This window comes from Rissa tridactyla, chromosome Z, assembly GCF_028500815.1.
Source record: "Rissa tridactyla isolate bRisTri1 chromosome Z, bRisTri1.patW.cur.20221130, whole genome shotgun sequence".
NCBI lineage: Eukaryota > Metazoa > Chordata > Aves > Charadriiformes > Laridae > Rissa > Rissa tridactyla.
The window spans coordinates 17,179,646-17,199,752 of record NC_071497.1 but is presented as its reverse complement, the minus strand read 5'-3'; the positions used below and the strand labels follow the sequence as shown (position 1 = coordinate 17,199,752).

At 48.0% G+C, this 20,107-nt stretch overlaps 1 protein-coding gene across 22 annotated transcripts in view; it reads left to right on the top strand.

The window, feature by feature from the left end:
- Positions 1 to 20,107, top strand: part of TDRD7 (tudor domain containing 7) — a 48,163-nt gene that overhangs the window by 6,094 nt on the left and 21,962 nt on the right. For 21 of the 22 annotated variants that reach the window (XR_008463848.1, XM_054185964.1, XM_054185973.1 and 18 more), the window contains 4 exons: positions 3,290 to 3,431; positions 4,874 to 5,087; positions 12,440 to 12,525; positions 13,660 to 13,877. Coding sequence is in view for 21 of the 22 variants with exons in the window: in XM_054185964.1 (XP_054041939.1) it covers positions 3,290 to 3,431; positions 4,874 to 5,087; positions 12,440 to 12,525; positions 13,660 to 13,877 (660 nt within the window). In the remaining variant the exon portion in view is untranslated. Of the gene's footprint in view, positions 1 to 3,289; positions 3,432 to 4,873; positions 5,088 to 10,250; positions 10,413 to 12,439; positions 12,526 to 13,659; positions 13,878 to 20,107 lie in introns of those variants that run through there. The other variant, XM_054185974.1, reaches the window with a different exon arrangement.

Genomic DNA, 20,107 nt, shown 5'->3' with positions numbered 1-20,107 from the left:
ACTATTCCCATCTGTTCAGCTCTGGGAAGACCACATCAGGGAACCTGTGTCCAGTCCCATGCTCCTCAGAACAAGAGAGACAGGGACACACTGAAGCAAGTTCAGTGAATGGCTGTGAAGATGATGAAGGGACTGGAACGTCTTTGATGGAGGGCTCAGAGACGTGGGACTGTTGATTTCGCCCTATCTACAAGAAGGGCTTAAAGAAGGATCCAGGAAATTATAGGCCTATCAGTCTTATTCAGTCCCTGTGAAGGTTATGAAAAAAATCCTCCTGGGGACTCTCACAAGTCAAGCAAAGCACGTGATTGGGAAAAGCCAGCATGGATTCGCCAGAGGTAAATCATGCTTGACAAACCTGATCACCTCCTACAACAAAATAACCTGCTCGGTTGATGTGGGGTGAGCGGTGGCCATTGTCTACCTGGATTTCTCCAAGGCCTTCGATACGGTTCCCCACAGCCTCCTCCTTGGGAAACTGATGCGTTACAGTCTAGACAAGTGGTCTGTGCAGTGGGGGAACTGGCTGATAGGGCACACACAGAGGGTGGTGGCAAATAGCTCCTTTTCAAAGCGGCAACCTATGACAAGTGGGGTTCCCCAGTGATCGATACTGGGCCCAGTGCTGTTTAATACAAGTGATCTGGATGACGGGATCAGGTGTACCCTGACGAAGGTTGTTGGTGACACCAAACTGAGTGGGGAAGTGTACGCTTTTGAAGGGAGGGCCACCCTGCAGGAAGATCTGGATAGGCTGGAAGTTCAACAAGGACAAGTGTAAGGTCTCGGACCTGGGAGGACATAATGCAGGAGTGCAGCACAAGCTGGGATCCACCTGGCTGGGAGCATCTCTGTGGAAAGGGACCTGGGGGTCCTGGTGGACAAAAAGCTCAACATGAGCGAACAGTGTGCTGCAGTGGGAAAGCAAACCAACAGGATGCCGGGTTGCATCAACGCGGGCATCAGCAGCAGAGATAAAGAAGTCATTATCCTACTCTCCTCAGCGCTTGTCATGCCACACCTGGAATACTGTGTTCAGTTTTGGTCACTGCTGTGCAGGAAAGATGTGGAATGAGAGGGTCCAGAGAAGGGCCACCAAGATGATCAAAGGCCTGGGAAGCCTGCCGTATGAGGAAAGGCTGAGAGAATTGGGTTTGTTGAACCTTGTGCAAAGAAGGCCTAGGGGAGACCTTATCACCATGTTCCAATATGTAAAGGGTGGCTACAAAGAAGATGGAGACTCCCTTTTTACAAGGAGTCACATGGAAAAGACAAGGGGTAACAGATATAAGTTACTTCAGGGGAGATTCCAATTGGGCACAAAAGTGAAATTTTTCACAATGAGAACAGTCAGCCATTGGAATAATCTCCCCAGGGAAGTGACGGTTTTCCCAATGTTGGATACTTTTAAGATTCAGCTGGACAGGATGCTGGGCCACCTTGTCTAGACTGTGCTTTTGCCGAGAAAGGTTGGACCAGATGATCCGTGAGGTCCTTGCCAACCTGGTATTCTATAATTCTGGAGAAGGGAAGGCTCAGGGGGATCTTATCCATGTGTATTAATACCTGTTGGAAAGAGTAAAAAAACATGGAGCCAGCCTCCGTCGCCAGTTCTCAGTGGTATCCTGTGAACAGACAAGACACAACAGGAGCAAAATGAAATACAGGTAATTCCATTTAAACATTTAAAAACCCACCTTTTTTCAGGGAGGGTTGCTAAACACTGGGACAAGCTGTACAGAGTGCTTGAGAAGGATCCATCCTGGGAGATACTGCACCCTAGACAGCACAATATCCTGAGCAGCTAGGTCTAGTTGATACTGGTCTGAGCAGAGAGGCTATATGAGATGGTCTGTAGAGATGTCTTTCAGCCTCAATTTTTCTGTGATTCCTTGCCTTTAACCACTGCAGTGGTGAGGCTGCTGCTATGCTTTTTGCATATGTGTTGACTGCGCAGCAGGTACGCTGCCTGATTTCTAGCAGGAGGTCCTTGGAAGTGAGAGCTGTCCCTCAGAAGGAGAGAACCTCCCTTCACTGGCTGTATGTTGACCCAGCCCAGTGCAGATGCTGGGTGTGCAGGGGAGGAGAAAGAGGAGAGGAAGGACAAGCTGGAGTGCTCTGCTGGAGGCCAGAAGTATTGCCTTCTTCCTAGTGTTGTCCTCCCTTGCCCGTGTTTCATGGGCTGTTTGGGTCAGCCCTAGAGACTGAGGATGACTGTCGAGCAATTGCTAAGCCGCAACAGCTTGCTTCCTTTTTTGTCTTGGCACTTGGTTTTTCTGCTTTGTTTGTCCTGCCTTGCTTGTGGGAAAAGATCCTTTCTGGAGCTGCTGTTTGCTAAATTTCAGAGGTGCTGGCCAAGTCCCTGAGTTTCTTCTGTGCTGAGTTGTCAGACGCTGTGCTTGTTTGGGGCCATGGTTATGAGGGTAATGGTGCTTTGTGTGAGGGCCCCTTTTTCAGCCTGTACCACCGCCACAGAGCATGGCTGAGACCCATGGAGAGAGCCTCCGAGATCACGGATTCCCATTTTTCATTTGGGGGTTTCTGGGTGGCTGCCTGCGTCCTTGTGAAGCCCTGGAGGAGTACTGGTCCAGCTGCCTTTGCAGGCTGTTAGCAGTTGAATGGCCCAAAAGTTAGGGCTTGCATCTCCACTGTGAGGCAAAGTACATGCTAGGCATGTGGTTTGGGGTTTGATGAAGCAGTGTTCCTGATCCATTCAAGGGATGGCCTGTGGCAGCATGGCTGAGACACGGCAAGGGGAGGTTGAGGTAAGAGGCTGTTAAGGAGGCCAGGGAGGTGGCCTCGGGTTTGCCCGAGGCCGGGCTGTTGTTGGAAGCCAGCCCGGTGCCTGCAGAGGAATTGTGCAGCCAGGGTGGCTATGCCACTTCTTTGGTAAGTGGGTCAAAGGCAGCCGAGCTCAGCAGGGTCAGAGTGGTGCCAGAGCCCCTGGCAAGCCTTGGCAGGAGGAGCAAGGGCAGGCTGGAAGCCTGTGGCTTCCTGGCACTCTAAAGCGAAGCCTGTAGGATGGGGATGAGAAACCAGGCTGTTCCCTGGTGGGGCCCTAATGTGGGAAGGTGATGGAGAGGCTCTGGCTGTTTGCTGTGCTGATTTCTGAGGTGCACTGCAAAAGGAGAGGGTGGTCTCCAAGCCTGTGTCTGCTGCTCAAGACTTTGCTGAACTGTCTGCAGGCCCACGTGACGCAGCAGTTACAGGCAGGGAAATAGTTGCAAGTCATTCTGCGGGCTGTGGACGAGCTTGGACCTCACTGACTGTTTCCCCCCTGTCAAACAAGGTCACTTGCCATGCTGTTGCTTGCAGCGAGACAGTGCCAATTGCTCAACTGGTGGCCCGGCAGAGGAGTTCCAAGAGGAAAATGGGACGGCAAGTGAACTGCCAGATGAGGCTGAAGAACACGTCTCCAGTCACATTAGCAGGTAAGCCTCAGGCAGCTATGGAGGCCTGCCTTTGTGAAAGAACTGTGTGGCTGCTGGAGCAAAAGTTTTGGCCGTGAGGGTGTGTTACTAATGACCACAAGTTGCGTGGTCCCAGTGAAGGAGTTTCTGGGAGCAGGGAGTGTTGTTGACAAGTGTGCTTTTGCTTACAAGCCATGGTCAGTGAGGAAGCCCTTCTCGAGTGTGTACATGAGATGTCAATGATCTTTTAAAAGAAAGTTCTCAGAGTACACTTGACTACTTCCACCTGCCCATGCTTCTGAGAGGAATGTGGTTGACATGCAGGTGAGGAGTGTGGCAATGAGCCTGCTTGCTCTTTGAGGCCAAGCTCAGCCCATTGTGGAGTGGCAGGGATGAGCCGTGCTCTTGCAGTGAGAAGGAGCCCCAGCAGCATTGTCTGTTGCTGTTTCAGCAGCTCCTGGTGCTGCTGCAAGTTCCCTGGTGCCACGACATTGCTGATGCCCAAGGGCTGCTGTTTGCATCTCTGTGCCTTTTGCGTAAGCTGGTGCAGCAGTGTTTTCCCAGAGCATGTGGGTCAGGTTTCCCTCACTGCCATGCTGTTGTTGTGTTGCTCTCAGGGGGGTATCCCAGGATCAGGCCCATCTGCTTGTGAGTTGGCATCTTGGAGCAACAGTGGGTCTCACAGTTTGTTGTGTTCCCCTGTTCTTGTCTGTTTGCTGCTTCTTGCTCTCCTATGACCATGCCAACAGTGTGCCCTCTAGTTGGGAAGCTGCAATGGTGACTCATATCCCAATTAAACAATGTTTATAAACGTGTATTGGTTCATGTCTTGCATGGCGGTACCCCTTGGAGCTGTTTGAGCCTGGCCAAATTGGTGTGGTGCGGCCAGCAAGTGACCAGCGAAGTGACCAAGAGTTTGTTTATCCCAGTGTGCCCTGAGGGCCAGTTTGTTGTGTTCCTCTGCAGGTGTTATGTGGTAACGACCGCTGTGTGGTAGGAGTTTGGGAGGAGAGTGCTTGCAAGCCAGGGTAGAGAAGAAGAAATGCCTTGGGGGGTGATGCAGGAGGTGTCCAAGGAGATGGGAGTTAGGCTGCATGTGCTACATCTCTGGGAGCTGCTTCTGCCGCCATTGGGTGGTAAAGGGCAGCCTGACCCCAGGTTCCACCTGAGGCATGACCTGTTGTGGTACCTCACAGGTGCATGGCTTTTCCAAGAGTGTAAGGGGAGATGGGTCTTCTGTCTCTTTCCCTGCTGCAACACAGTGCTGGGGATTGTGGTTTGTGAGTCCTTGGGTGCATGCCATGATGTTGTAGAAGAGAGACCCCCCAACCATGGCTGAGAGCATCCCTCTTAACCGCCTTTTGGAGAAGTATGGGATCCCTGGAGGGAGTTATGTGCTGTGCTTGAACTCTGGGTTGCGTGGAGGAGAGTGCTACTCATGTCTGCATCTGCAAACTCTTTAGGAAAGCCCAAAGGAACTTTGCGACAGCCCAGGTCTTTGAGCGTGCCAGAAGAAGGCAGCAAGAGGCCTGTTCCTCGCCCACCACGAGGCAGAGGAGTGGCGTGTGGAGTGGTGAAACCCACTGTGGAGAGTGCACGGTCTGCCTTGCCTCCAGCCACTGGGAGTGGACCATCTAAAGAAATTCCCATGCAGAGGCACGTCACTGTGGTAAACAGGTCAGTGTGTGCACATGTGTGTGTGTAAGCGAGGTGAAATGAAGTGTGGTGGAGCCTTGGATGCTGCTGTGCTAGTAGTGCGTTTTGGGACGTGGGAATGCAGGCTCCCACCCTTGTGGAAGGTGAAGTTTGAATGTGGGTCGGTACCGAAGAGGAAGACGGTGATCCTTCGTCTTTTTGGATGCTGCCGTAGCTACCTGTGCTCTTGGCCTGCTTCATGTCTTCTTCTGGGGAGAAAGGAGGCCAAAGGTGTCACGCCAAGGGTGTGTGTGGATGTCGCTTTTGCCAGGCCCAGGATCCTGGGAGCTGTTGTGGCCAGCGTGATAGAAAGCAGGAGGTCTGTGTGTAGGTGACAGGCGATACTGTGCATTCAGAGTCCTGGTTATCTGCAGGCAGCTGCTCTTTACCTCTTGCCTGACTTCTCCATTGCAATGTTAGCGTTTGTGTCCCCTCTCACTGTGCTTGGACCCAGCGGCTGCCTGACCGTGTTTGGGTGAATGGAGATGAGGCTGGAGCTGCAGTTTCGCTGGGTTAGCAGTACATGCTGGTTTTCGTCCCACTTTGAGCCTCTCTAATCCAGGTGGCTTACCCAACTGCTGGCCCCATCATTTCTTTCTGTGTTGTTTTTGTCCGCCCTGGGCCATCAGCTGATGTTGGCGAGAAGGTGTTTGGTGTTCCCTCATTGTGGCTGCCTAAGTCCGCTGGAGCTGTGATTGTGGTGGTAATCCTCTGCGGGTCAGCGGGATGGGTTGGAAATGAGCCTTGCGCTGAATGGAAATGGCAGTGGTGTGCCGCTTCCATGGCGGCATAGCGGTGAGGTGGCACGGAGCAGAATGACAGCTTAATTCCGCCGTGGAGCCTGTTCTTTCTGGAAGTCCCACAGAAAGCAGGCGCATCCTGCCCCAGTCGCCTGCCTGAGTCCCATGTCTGGATGGGTCTGGGTGCCAGAGCGGGAGATGAGGATGTGCTCAGAGCCCCCGTGAGAGCAGCAGCCGCTTCAGCTTTTGTGCCCGAGTGCACAGCATTTTACTAATGGCTGATAGCACCGCCTCGTGACCTCCCTGCTGCTCGGCGAAGGGCCCTTGGCTATGGCAGTGCTCTGCTGGTGGTGCTTTCTGGGAGGTTCCCCCGTGTGCTGGTGCTAATGGAGTGAGCAGGTGCCCCGGGGAGGGTGAGGCAGCCTTGTGGCTGCCGGCTGGATCTGCCGGGGCTTTGCTGTGGGGCAGGGCTCCTCTCGTGGGCAGGAGGTGCTCCTCGGGGGCAGTTGGGCTCTGGCTGTAGCAGCAGCGTGGCTGGGCAGAAATTTGGAGGAGTGAGGAGGCGTGTGGTGGTGGGGGCAGGAGCCAGAGGCTGTGAAGCTGAGGTGGGTGAGAGGACAGCAGTGGCGGGAGCAGCGGGGAAGCCAGAGGAGCTGGCAGTGGCCATGTGAGGAGCGGAGGGTTTGGAGGTAGAGGCCAGGGAAGAGAGACGTGCTGCATGTGACAGGTGAAGGTGATGAGGCCGGGACTGTGACAGGAGAAGGGAGACTCGAGATGGGCCTGTCTGTCTGCGCCAGAGCTCCTAATAACTCAGTGTGGACTGAGCTATCCCCGTTCTTCTGCTCCTGAGCAAGCTGGGTGGATCTGCAGCGGAGAAAGATGTCACCAGCTCTGTGCTCTGTTTTGTCGAGGAGGCTGCTGCAGGAGACAAGAGAAGGGCCCAGCCATCCTGCTGTGACAGAGAGATGATGGGAGCAGGTGTGCACAGGCCTTCCCTTTTCTGTGTTTGCAGATGAGTTTGATTTTTTTTTTTTTTAAGTGGCATTTCCCCAAAAGGGAGAGATAATTTGTCCTGGGACAGACAGCAAAAAGAGCACTTACATTTCTCACCAGGTCAGTTGCTGGTCAGAGGTTTTTTGTAGTACTTGAAGCTTTGTTATGCTTGAAATAAAATTAGGTCGATATCCGCCCTATTCTGGCTCTTCTAATGGAGTATACTCCATCTTGTGTTTCATCTTTGTTATTCTCTGTCAGGTACCCCTGAGCTTCTTTCTGGCAATAGTGTTCTGCGTTTTTTTCTGGTGTCTGTTCCTGCCATACTCATGAGGAGAAGCTACAGGCAAAGTGTACTTTGGCCCAGGTACTTCTAGAGGAGAAAACATCTTGTGCTGTTGCAAAGGGTCCAAATGCTGTCCTGTTAGCTTTACTAGAGAAAGGGTTTATGGAGAAGAAGATCATATTTTGTTTTAATGCAAGGTTGCGTAGTGGCCCATGTGACTGGATTGATTTGTTTCAACTTGGCCAGTTTGAAGCAGGACTGGCAAGATCCATGGCAGATGTCCTTGCTGCTTGGGGGCGTTTTGTGCCCACAGTGCTGCTGTAGTTGCTTGTGCTCTGGGAATTGCAGGAGGGAAAGCTGCTTTGATCCAGGAGGTCCTGACCTCAAAACAGTGTTCAGATGAGTGGAGGTGTGAGCAGCATCCACAGTCACCCTGGGCTCACACCAGCCTTGTAGGTAGCCAGCACAGACTCGAGGGCACTGTTCCAGCAGCAGTGCCAGCGCTTGCCTGTGAGAGTGACTGAGCAATCACAGCAGAGATTGGCTGAGAGAAGTCCTGAAGGTGGAAGAACTTGTCTCTGACCTATTTCCCAATCTGTGGTGAGGCGCTGTCCATGTGCAGTTTCTCTGGGTTTGTTTTCTGAGACCCACCCTGCCCTTCTGCCCCTCCATTTACCGAAGTTGTAGCAAAGCACATGTGTGTCTTCAGGACTGCACTTAAGGGTCTTTGATTTCTGCTTCTGTTGAGCATCTGTGGGAGGTCTGTGTTACTTGCCTTGGCAGGATGTCCTCCCAGTAACAGGCTTTGTCTGAGTGCTGACTGGTCTGGGTGCTCCACCCAGCATCACTCAGTGAAGCCCCACAGTGAGGTTTCAAATGACAGTTCCCTCGTGGCTGCCAAAGTCTGTGTCCCACCTCTCTAGCACTCCCTGGTGTTCTGCTGAGAGATTTTCATGACCACAGCTTCTGGGGCTTGCTGCTGCGTAGTCTTGGGTGGAAGGGGAACAGGCTTGTTTCTCCTCCCCATCTGTCACACCCAGATGACAAGGGGGAGATGCTGAAGGTAGCTCCAAGTTGTGCTAGGTTGTTTCCTGATGCCCTCCTAGGCCTTTTTGCAGACCCTGTTTCAGGATCTGAGAGGCTGTCTTTATAGCAGCAATCACTCAGTAAGTGCATGTCACGAGCATGTTGCTGTGGACCTGCAAACCCACAGAAGATGGGAAAGACCTTTCTTGTAAGGCTAACTGCAGAGATCCGTGAAGCTGGAAAGCAATGGCATGGATGAGAGCAGGTTGAGATGCTTGGTGACCCCGTTGCTTTGACCAGCAGGCAGCATTTGCCGCTAGCTGCCACCTGGCACTGCTGTTGAGATAGCACTGTCCAAGGGCTAAAGAGCGGAGCTGGATGACATGGACCTTACCAAGGTAAGGTGATAGGCGGGGAAGAGCACATCATCCCTTCACTCTGAGACAGTGGTCTGTGGAAGTGAAATGTAACTGCTCAGCTACAGCTGCGCATGGGGACTTGTCAGGGCTGCATGGCTGGTAAGGCAATTATGAAGGGCCGGACTGCTGTTGTGTTCTCTTGTTGCTGGTGTGGCTAGGAGGCCTCTTGCTGGGAGCAGTTTATAGCAGCTGAGGAACATGAGGCCTTGCAGGCAGCTGAGTTGTCCATACCTGCATGCTGTGGAAGAAGTGTGTTGGCCCTGCTGCTGTCTGCCTGTGTTCCATCCCATCTCTGGAGTGATAAGACCATGGTCTGTGTGAGCAAGCTGTACATCACAGGATCCTTGTCTGATTGCAAGGCTCGAAACAGATAAGAACTGGGCTCAAAGCTGATGTTAGCACCACTTTGTTGCATGGGAAGCCGTTGAACCACAGCAGAAACACGGGAAGATAACCACATGAAATCTCTTAATACTGAGAGGATTCCAAATCCAGTTTTCTTTCACATGCAACATAAGGGAATCATCAATCCTCTGTTCTGGGTTCCTTTCCAAGGTGTTACAGATGGCATGGCTTGAGAGGGAAACATCTGCCGTCTTCCTCACTGAAACCTTGCTGCAGTTCCTGCTGGCTTACACTGCATTCATGTCATCTGTGTCACCCAGCGTGTGGCCTAAGGTGGTAGAAATCATGTGTGGCACTGAGGACTAGAACACAGGTACGGATTCCTACTGGGAGGCAGCAGTAGCAGGACTGTCTCCATTACCCATGTGGCTAGCCCATGAGGTTTTTTTGCTTGCTGCCTAGCAGTGGTGATAGTGTCTTTTGAGTCTGCTTCTCTTAAGGGTTTTTTTTCCCTTGGGTATCTGTCTATCTTGGAGTTGTCCATACTGATAAACACATGTATAGAGAGGTGGGCTCCTGGTAGGATCCTGGGTTTCTTGTAGGGTGTGCATGGCCGATCACAGCACACCTTCTAAGAAAAGACTGCTGCTGCTTTGTGAGGGGATCTGAGCTGTGCCCAGAAGGTAGAGGGTTTTCCTGTGATGCAGGTGGAGTGTTGGAAGAGGCTTCTTAGATACCCAACAAGTACAAGGTGTGAACATGTGTTTGGGTTTTATGTCAGTGAAATGGCCTTTGTACTTTTTGAGTCCCGTCCCTTGTGTGTTTCACAAATGTGCTTGTATTTGATCTGCTGCTCAAAGCTTCTGGGCATGCCTTTCCTGCTTTGGAAAATGCTGTGCTGTGCACTGGCTGTCCTCATGGCTAACACTGTGGCATGTGACCCAGAACAGAAGTATTCTTTTTGGTACAAGTGACACCCCATAGCTGATGGAGGAGCAGTGGTTTCATCTTATGGGGACAGCAAAAAAGTGAGGGAGACAAGTTCATGTTAAGTCTTGTAAGATGCTGCTGAGAAGAGGTGTAATGTGGGAGGTCTCTTTCTGATTTGTGGCTCTACTCTGCTTAAAGGTCAGTGTGAAGGCACATAGGGTTACCTTAATACTGCTCTAGTATTGACTTCCTGTTGCTGCTAGCCTCAGCATAATACTTAACCCCTCTCCTACCTTCTGAGAGCCCAGGTGATGCTGGGAAAATTCCCCTTGGTGTTTTTGTGGTTGATGAAGTTCGTGGTTTCTTCCAGAGAACGCTGATCTCCAGAGGTGTCTAGTCTCCTTACTGGACTCTTGAACAGAGACTGTCTGCAGAGCCTGCCCAGTGCATCTACCGTGGCTGCTGTGGTCTTGAAATACTTAGTGTTCAAAACAACCTGCCATGTGTCTGTGGAGAGCTGTTTTGGTGCGTTTGCCGCCCTGATGTCTCTGCTGCAGTTCTTTCTTGGGTATGGAACAAATCCTCCTAGGGGCTCTCACAAGTCAAGCAAAGCACGTGATTGGGAAAAGCCAGCATGGATTCGCCAGAGATAAATCATGCTTGACAAACCTGATCACCTCCTACAACAAAATAACCTGCTCGGTTGATGTGGGGTGAGCGGTGGCCATTGTCTACCTGGATTTCTCCAAGGCCTTCGATACGGTTCCCCACAGCCTCCTCCTTGGGAAACTGATGCGTTACAGTCTAGACAAGTGGTCTGTGCAGTGGGGGAACTGGCTGATAGGGCACACACAGAGGGTGGTGGCAAATAGCTCCTTTTCAAAGCGGCAACCTATGACAAGTGGGGTTCCCCAGTGATCGATACTGGGCCCAGTGCTGTTTAATACAAGTGATCTGGATGACGGGATCAGGTGTACCCTGACGAAGGTTGTTGGTGACACCAAACTGAGTGGGGAAGTGTACGCTTTTGAAGGGAGGGCCACCCTGCAGGAAGATCTGGATAGGCTGGAAGTTCAACAAGGACAAGTGTAAGGTCTCGGACCTGGGAGGACATAATGCAGGAGTGCAGCACAAGCTGGGATCCACCTGGCTGGGAGCATCTCTGTGGAAAGGGACCTGGGGGTCCTGGTGGACAAAAAGCTCAACATGAGCGAACAGTGTGCTGCAGTGGGAAAGCAAACCAACAGGATGCCGGGTTGCATCAACGCGGGCATCAGCAGCAGAGATAAAGAAGTCATTATCCTACTCTCCTCAGCGCTTGTCATGCCACACCTGGAATACTGTGTTCAGTTTTGGTCACTGCTGTGCAGGAAAGATGTGGAATGAGAGGGTCCAGAGAAGGGCCACCAAGATGATCAAAGGCCTGGGAAGCCTGCCGTATGAGGAAAGGCTGAGAGAATTGGGTTTGTTGAACCTTGTGCAAAGAAGGCCTAGGGGAGACCTTATCACCATGTTCCAATATGTAAAGGGTGGCTACAAAGAAGATGGAGACTCCCTTTTTACAAGGAGTCACATGGAAAAGACAAGGGGTAACAGATATAAGTTACTTCAGGGGAGATTCCAATTGGGCACAAAAGTGAAATTTTTCACAATGAGAACAGTCAGCCATTGGAATAATCTCCCCAGGGAAGTGGCGGTTTTCCCAATGTTGGATACTTTTAAGATTCAGCTGGACAGGGTGCTGTGCTTTTGCCAAGAAGGGTTGGACCACATGATCTTAGAGGTCCCTTCCAACCTGGTATTCTGTGATTGATTCTCTGTGTCTTTGTGAGGTGCTTGGTCCTGGTCTTTGAACTCTTTGCTACGAGTCTTGTTCCGTTTTGCTTGCACTGTATGTAATCATTCCAGAGCTGATGGTTTTCAAAACAGTCTCAGTGAGCTACACAATTCTGTGACCTCTTCATTGTCAGGAGCTCATTGTGCTGCATGTGCTCCCAGTATAAGCCGCTGTTCTCTGAGGCACCTCAGAAGAACACCTGCGAGCCTGACACTTGTATACTTTCTGTGGGAGAGCACTTCAGAGAGGATTCTATTAAACAGTGTAGCAGCAGTGTCCATGAAAACACCTTGAGTTTTTGTGTAGTTTTAGGTATTCCCCTGAATTCTGAAGCCAAATACTTCCAGAAGGCTCTGATACGACTACCAAAAGGTGAGCATAATGATGTTCAACAGCAAGACTGAGATGCCATCCAGATAAAAGTCCAAAATAGTGAGGCTGAATGTATGAAGTGTAAGACCATCAACTGTGTTATGAGGCCTAGATGCTTTCCTTTTGCTAATGTCTTTTTACTGTGCATTTTGTTTCTCACAATAATCAGGATAATAAGAAAAAAACTAGAAACTACCTGTTGATCTGTCTTGTTACTGCTGGTCAGCTTGTCTTCCAAGCCAGGACATTGTGAGTACTGATCTTGTGCAGGGCACCTGCTAGAAGTATGAGACACACATTTTATTTTATGTATAGGTCTTGTAAGAAAATGGAATGCTATTTGGAGCCAGGAGAATGATTTAAAGCAATTTTCTTTTCAATTTTAGGTCTGAGAAGAGACTAACTGTCCCACCACGGTTTCAAAAGGAGTTGCAAGTTCACCTGTCCAGAAGTTCTTCCGTAGATTCAAATGGTATGTTTGTCCATGAAGAAAATTTTTGTTAACTACTCACATTAGATTGGGTGTCATCTTAAGAAAAATCCGTCTTAGTGCTTGTTTTGAATGAAGATGGGTTTGTGTGAAAGACAAAGTTCTGTGAGTGGACCTTTTCACTCTGATTTCATGGTTTTTACTTGTATGTCCCTCTGTCTTTTAGGAGAATCCTTGTGTAGTAAGTGTCAAAGCCAATCATAAAGCTAGTGTGAGTAGCTTGGAAACAGGAGGAGTATGCTTAACTTCACTGCCAGGGTAGGGATCTGATATAGGAGAGTGAAATCCTGGCTTTCAGGAGCAAGCAGCACACAGAAATACCCTTCTGCATGCCTGTCTCACAGCAGTTGTGCAGTTGATGGACTTGTAAAATTATGATTGCTTTCTTTGAGACCTGTCAGGCTGATTTGTGAAGCTTCAGGTCTGGTAGCAAATACATCCCTCTAAAGGGAGGAGTAGAGATGAGGGAGCGGGCAAGCTAGTGATGTGAACCTCCAACTGGAATAATGACCGCTGTGCTCCTACACACAATGTATGAAACTGTCCAAAGTAGCTGGACAGTTGCTGTCTCTGTTCCCTGCTCAGCTGGAGGGGCATCCTTGAATGCAGGAGCACAAAAAGGCTGGGTGCTGGTTTCAGACTTTTCCTCAGGACATATCTTACAATGACAGGCAAATCATTCATCTGTTTTGTACCTCAGTCTGAATTTAGAAGAACATCCTTGGGTGTTTTGCTGTATTTTTGTTGTTGTGTTTGTACTCATAAAGAAATTATCTTGTGTTCCTCTTGGGACACTGCCTTGGTGCAACCTCACAGGAACAGTGCAGCTGAAGGTTCTGTAACCTGTTCCAGGATCCCATGAGAGGAAACACTTAGCAGCTTCTTATGAAAATAACTACAGTGATTGAAAATTCACCTTCAGGTCAATTGCTAAATGTCTGATGTTTCCATGACACTTTCCAATAAAAAGTCACTGAAACAGCTGTGCTGGGCATTTTAAAGTTGGTGTAATGCTGGCAGCTCCTATGTTTACTTTTTAAGTAGGTAGGTAATCATCTGTCTTTCTCTTTGCTGACAAGGCTACATTTACTTCAAGGCTGTATTTCTGTTTAACAGATAACTTGAAAACTTCCATTGCGGAGACACATACTGTTGCCTCTGCCCCTTCTGCTGCTAATGTCAATGAAGTTCAAAGTCGCATTATAGAGATTCTGAGCAAGTGCAGCAGTGGTGTCTGGGTGTCAAAGATGCCACAGATCTACCGGGAAATGTACTGGGAGGAGCTTAGCACAGCAGTGCTCCGTCAGCTTGAGAATTGGCCTCATGTGTGCACAGTAAGTATTGGATGTCATTTTTGTGGAAAATAACAATAACCTAGATTGCGTGTTCATTTGCCAAATGTTATTTTATGTAGTCCTGTGTTTCCTTTCATTATCTGGAGCAGTGAGGAAAAAAAGAAAAAGAAGAAGGAAGAATATTGTGCCCCCACCCTTCCCCAAATTGTAGCAATGCCTTCAAAATGGTACCCAAAATACCACTGTTGGCTGGACTAGCATTGTTTTGGAGAAGAAAGGCCAACCTCTGTGGCCTCTTGTAGCAAGTGCTCTGGGTTATTGAGTTGCCACCTTTAACTGACTCCAACACCGACAACCCAAACACCCATGGCATGTTTGGTTTTTTTCCCCATCGCATCTTATGCTTTTCCTTGTGGTGCATTTATCTCCTCTTAAATCTATAAGCTATCAGTAAATCCTGTGTGAGCAGTCTTAGGTCTATCTGTAGTTATTTTCTTTCTATAGGCTTTTTCACAGGTCTTTCTCACATCTTAAGTGAAGGTTGTGTAATTTTGCTGTGTAAGTTAGGCTTATGATACAACAATAAATTAAAGTGAAGAGTGATAATGTTGCAGCGAGATTACAGCTCAACCACTTCCTGCCCATCCCCTGCCCCCGTGTCTGTTACCTCTTGATCACCAGGGATGTCTTTGTCCTTCATATTACGAGCTGAGCCTCCGTTCACAGGTCTGCCATGTGAGTTGCTATCACGACTGTGTTAAGGGTCTTCAGTTGCTGTGTTTTTTTCTCTTCTGCACTCATGATTCATTTACGGTATAATGCAACTTTGCATCAATGCTTTGTTTAGCTTTACTTTAACAGGCCCATCGTATCAATGAAACTTTCAACTTCATCAACATCTGTCAAACTGTGGTACCAGAAGGGTATTGAAGTAATGAGAATACCTGTCTGCTTGAAATGAGTTTTCATTTTAGTGTAAATAAGCAGTTATTACATCTATGGATCCAATCTAAATCTAATCTAAATCTATCCTCTTTCGGTTTAAAACTGTTACCCCTCGTCCTATCACTACAGTCCCTAATAAAGAGTCCCTCCCCATCTTTCCTGTAGGCCCCCTTTAGGTACTGGAAGGCTGTTATAAGGTCTTCCTTCTCTTCTCCAGGCTGAAAAACGCCAAGTCTGTTGGCCTTTCTTCATAGGAGAGGTACTACAGCCTTCTGATCATCTTCATGGCCCTCTTCCAGACCCTCCCCAACAGGTCCATGTCTTTCCTGTGCTGCGGGCTCCAGAGATGGATGCAGCACCCCAGATGGGGTCTCACTAGGGTGGAGTAGAGCGTCGGAATCACCTCCCTTGACCTGCTGGCCATGCTTCTTTTGAAGCAGCTGAGTACGTGGTTTGCCTTCTGGGCTGCAAGCAGACATTGTTGGCTCATGTCCAGCTTTTCATCCACGAACACCCCCAAGTCCTCCTTGGCAGGGCTGTTCTCAGTCTCTTCATCCCTCAGCCTGTACTGATAACACAGGTTTCCCTGGCCCATCTGCAGGACCTTGCACTTGGCCTTGTTGAACCTCATGAGATTCACGTGGACCCACTTCTTGAGCTTTTTCAGGTCCCTCTGGGTGGCATCCCATCCCTCACACACGTCAACTGCACCATTCAGCATGGTGTCATCTGCAAATTTGCTGTGGGTCCACTCAATCGCACTGTCTATGTCATTGATGAAGATATTAAACAGTACTGGTCCCAGTACAGACCCCTGAGGGACACCACTCGTCACCAGTCTCTATCTGGACATTGAGCTGTTGACCGCTGCCCTCTGGATGCGACCATCCAGCCAATTCATTATCCACCCAGGATCCATCCAACAGTCCACCCATCAAATACGTATCTCTCCAATTTAGAGAGAAGGATGTGGGCGGGACTGTGTCAAGCCTTACCAGAAGTCCAGATAGACAACATCCATAGCTCTTCCCTTTTTCACTGATGTGGTTATTCCATCATTGAAGGCCACTAGGTTGGTCAGGCAGGATTTGCCTTTGGTGAAGCCATGCTGACTGTCTCAAATCACCTTCCTGTCCTCCACGTGCCTTAGCATAGCTTCTAGGAGGATCTGTCAGGTGAGGCTGACAGGTTGGTAGCTCCCAGGGTCCTCCTTTCTAACCTTTTTAAAAATGGGTGCAATGTTTCCCTTTTTCCATTCTCTGGGGACTTCATTGCCATGACTTTTCAAATATCGGGGACAGTGACTTCGCAACTACAACAGCCAGTTCCCTCAGGACTCTGGGATGCATCTCATCGGGTCCCATAGACTTCTAGATGTTCAGGTTCCTCAGGTGGTCACAAACCTGATCTTCTCTTACAGTCAGAGGGACTTTGCTCCCCCAGTCCCTGCCCTGAGGTCCGTTCACTTGAGAGGTGTGGGAAGAAAGGTTGCCAGTGAAGAGTGTGGCAAAAAAGTTGTTCAGTACCTCAGCCTTGTCCTTGTCCGTTGTTACCAGTTTGCCAGTGCTGTTCATCAGGGGGCTATGCTTTCTTTGACCTTCCTTTTCTGGCTGATGTACCTGTCAAAGCCCTTCTTGTTATTCTTTGCATCCCTTGCCAACTTCAGCTCCAGCTGCACCTTTGCCTTCCTGACCCCATCCCTACACAACTGGGCAGCTACTGATTAATAACACCACCATTGTGAATCTGGAAATTTCAGTTGTGCTGGAAGAGATCTACTTGCTTTTCAGCAGTACTAAAACAAAGATGCTTTTTGTAAAACATCCTACTGGCCTTGGCTACCTACCAGTTTAACCATTAATCTTTTGTCATCAGAAGCGGTTTCATCTTCAGTAATCTACCATTCCACAATCAGTTGTTTTACTGCTTTTTAATAAGCAGATGGCTAAAGAATGTGTAATACCTGAGCACATTCTTTAGTGCACTTAAGGTCTTTGGTATTGTCTTGGCTGATACTGTGTAAAAATGCTCCTCAGACTGGAGAACATTTGCCTGGCTATTTTTTCTGCGGAGGTGGTTTTACACAGTAAAGGAAAGCTTAGTGTTCTTTACTGCATCTTGGATGTCTGGGATGGTGCTGGGCAGGTCCCAAAGGCTGGCTGTTGAAGATAAATAATAGGAAAAAATCAGAGAAAGGACGGGGAAAATTGGCATGTTTTTTGTTTGTTGGGTTTGGGGTGTTTGTGCTTGGTTTTTGTTTTTTGTTTTTTGTTTTGGTTTTTTTTGTTTGGTTGGTTTTTGTTTGTTTGGTTTTTTTTCAGTAGTCATTACAAGTTGAAGTTTTTCATTACAAACAGGAAGGTAGAAGGTATTTTCAGGCAAGTATAGGACTTGCATGTGTTGCCTAGTTGACAGGTAGGATATTTTGTTGTTTTGGGCGTTTTTTAACAGTGTCTATTTCTCAGAATATTCTTCATTTTTTACATTTTATAAAAGTTGTGATCGTTTGCAGAAAGTGAAACTAAAGGCTTAGGAAGATGTCAGGATCAGCTAGTAAACAGATTGACAGAAACAGGATTAGGGGCTGTTGTTATCTGAATCTCTGTTCCTGGGCAGTATCCCCTCTCTTAATGAAACAGGTACTGCATACTACTACATCTGGCAACTGAGTTTTTACTGTAGTGTTCAGAGTGAATTAAACCAGTCCAGTCAGAGAAGAGGAGGATTGCCATAATAACCAGTTGTATTCCTTGAGCGACTTTGGTTCTGTCAGGTTTTTACTCTCAAGGGAGGAATTTCTATCCCATGATTAAGCTATATGAAGCAAAAGTCGTCATTCCAAACAGAGAAATGGACTTGAGAGAATAAAAAATTCAGCTCTAATTATAAGTAATATATAGTGTGTTCTTATGAGCTGGAATGTACTTTGCATATGGAGGAGTCAATGGAGCAGGCTGTTGTGGCTGGAAATGCATGTGAATGAGTAAGTTTGCACAGTTCTACACAAACCCTACAAACCGTCTTCTGCAGATGAGCTCTAGCATTGTGGTAGTTAGCTTTCTCTTGCCGTGATTGGTGAAGAAATCAGTGTTTGGTCTTAGAGTTTGCTTTGGTGGGTATTGCAGTAGTAGAGACAGAGCCACTAGCCGTTTAGAATGGACATCTGTGCACAGAAGACATGTTCTGTCTAAAATTTAACTAGATGTGTTCCACATATGTGTAGCTATATTAGATATTAGGAAGAAATTCTTTACTGTGAGGGTAATGAGACACTGGAACAGGTTGCCCAGGGAAGTGGTGGATGCCCCATCCGTGGAAGTTTTTAAGGCCAGGGTGGATGGGGCTTTGAGCACCCTGGTCTAGTGGGAGGTGTCCCTGCCCATGGCAGGAGGTTGGAACTAGATGATCTTTAAGGTCCCTTTCAACTCAAACCATTCTGTGATTCCATGATATAGTACAGCACAGAGCGTAATACAGTTGGTATCAGCCTCACTGAGAAGATGGTGTCATAGTACATGTGGAAATGAGCCAGTTGAGGACACAAGATCCAGAAAAACTTTGCTGTCCAAACACAGTGCTAGGACAGGCTGTAACTCGATGTTCCTGAAGCTCAGTCTTACTGATGAGTGGTTACCAAATTAAGTCAGGCACCAGCTGGGAGCGTCTTTCCTTGTTCCTGCTTCACATACGCTTGCAACTCCCGGTGTGTTAAATCTTGCGCTTCTCTGACCCCTTAGGAAGACTTCACTGCATTATGAGGTAAAAACTAGTGCAGCCAAAAAGAACTGCTACAAAGATGTCTGCTGATCCTCTGCGCTGGCATAAGGATGTGAGGAATAAGGGCAGCCCTAAACAGCATGGAATTGTTACATTGGCTCAGCTGGCTTATGCGGTCACAGAGTTTCACTTGTAACTATGTGTTTTCAGAAGTCAGAGTCTCAAAAGCATGAAGAGCTGTGGAGAGTAATTATCTTTACTGTAATATCCAAGGTAATAAAGTGGGAGGGCAAGGAGAATAGCAGAAATGGCAACCTAAAGACACTCCTGAACTATGCAGAGCTTACCACCCCAGCCCTGAGTACTAGGTGAACCGGAACACGGGATATCTTGACAAGGATCCTTTTGTCTAACAACAAAAGAAAATACAAAAATATGCCCAGTATGACTTGTATTTTAACATTTCAATTAAGTACAGAAGTAATGACTACCAAAACCAGAAAGGTTTCACTGTAGCATCTGAAAATTTTCACTTCAGTTGAAGGTTTGAAAGTATCTTTCGTATTTGCCCTCAAGAATCCACCAACATTTATTGTTGTCATTGCCAGTCTGAATATCATAACTGATCTTTTCTGGGCCCTTTAGATGAAACTGGCATACCTGTCAGGGTTAGTGACTGAAAAGGCTATTAAATCAAAAACGTTTCAAAATAATTTTGCCTTCCCTAGTTTTGTAAGAGGCCTACAATTTTTGAAGCTATTTCTTACGTCCTGATAACTGAAATTCAATTGAAATTCAGAAAAACTGAGACAGTTCTTCTAATATTGCATGAAGATTTCACAGAACCACAGAATCACTGAGGCTGGAAGGGACCTCTTGAGATTATCTAATGCAACCCCCCTGCTCAAGCAGGGTCACCGTGAGCGGTTTGCCCAGGGCTGTACCCGCTCATGTTTTAACAATGGACACTTTGCAGCCTTTGTGGGACATATTCCAGTCCTGTTCTGGTCCTGTTCCAGCTTCCCAGTTGACATGAAGTTTGGCTGAAGACAAGCCTTTTAATATGTCCTTTTCACATTTAGGGTAAGAAGTTAGGTAGTGTAGCTTCCCATCCATTTTTCTTTTTGCCACATATGATGAGACTCTGTCACTGACATTAACTGCCAACCTGCCCTGCACGTTTCCTTTCCCTAGCTTGCAGAAGAAAGGCAGAAAATATTATATATGTTAGTGTAGTGGTTTATTTGCACAGTGTCTAGCACACGTATACAAAGCTTTTGTCCTAGCAACATATACAGGAGCATGTCTGCCTTCATACCCTCTATATGTATATGTCAAAAGGAGTGGACTTGCATTCCAGTTGGCTTACATAGTTGCAGTGTCAGTATTTATCTTGGGAGTATTTTTTTTTTTTGAAGCTTTGTTATTCTAGGCTCCAGAATTTAATTTTTAAGAGCTCCCTCTGTTACTCAGGTCCAGGACAAACATGTTTTTCTTTTTCTCCTCTGTAGAATAACTTCAGTCTCTGTTGCCCTGATAATACATTCTGACAGCTGTTAACTCTGCTTTGTGCTCCATAATGGAGAGGTGACAGCAGGCGTGTTGTG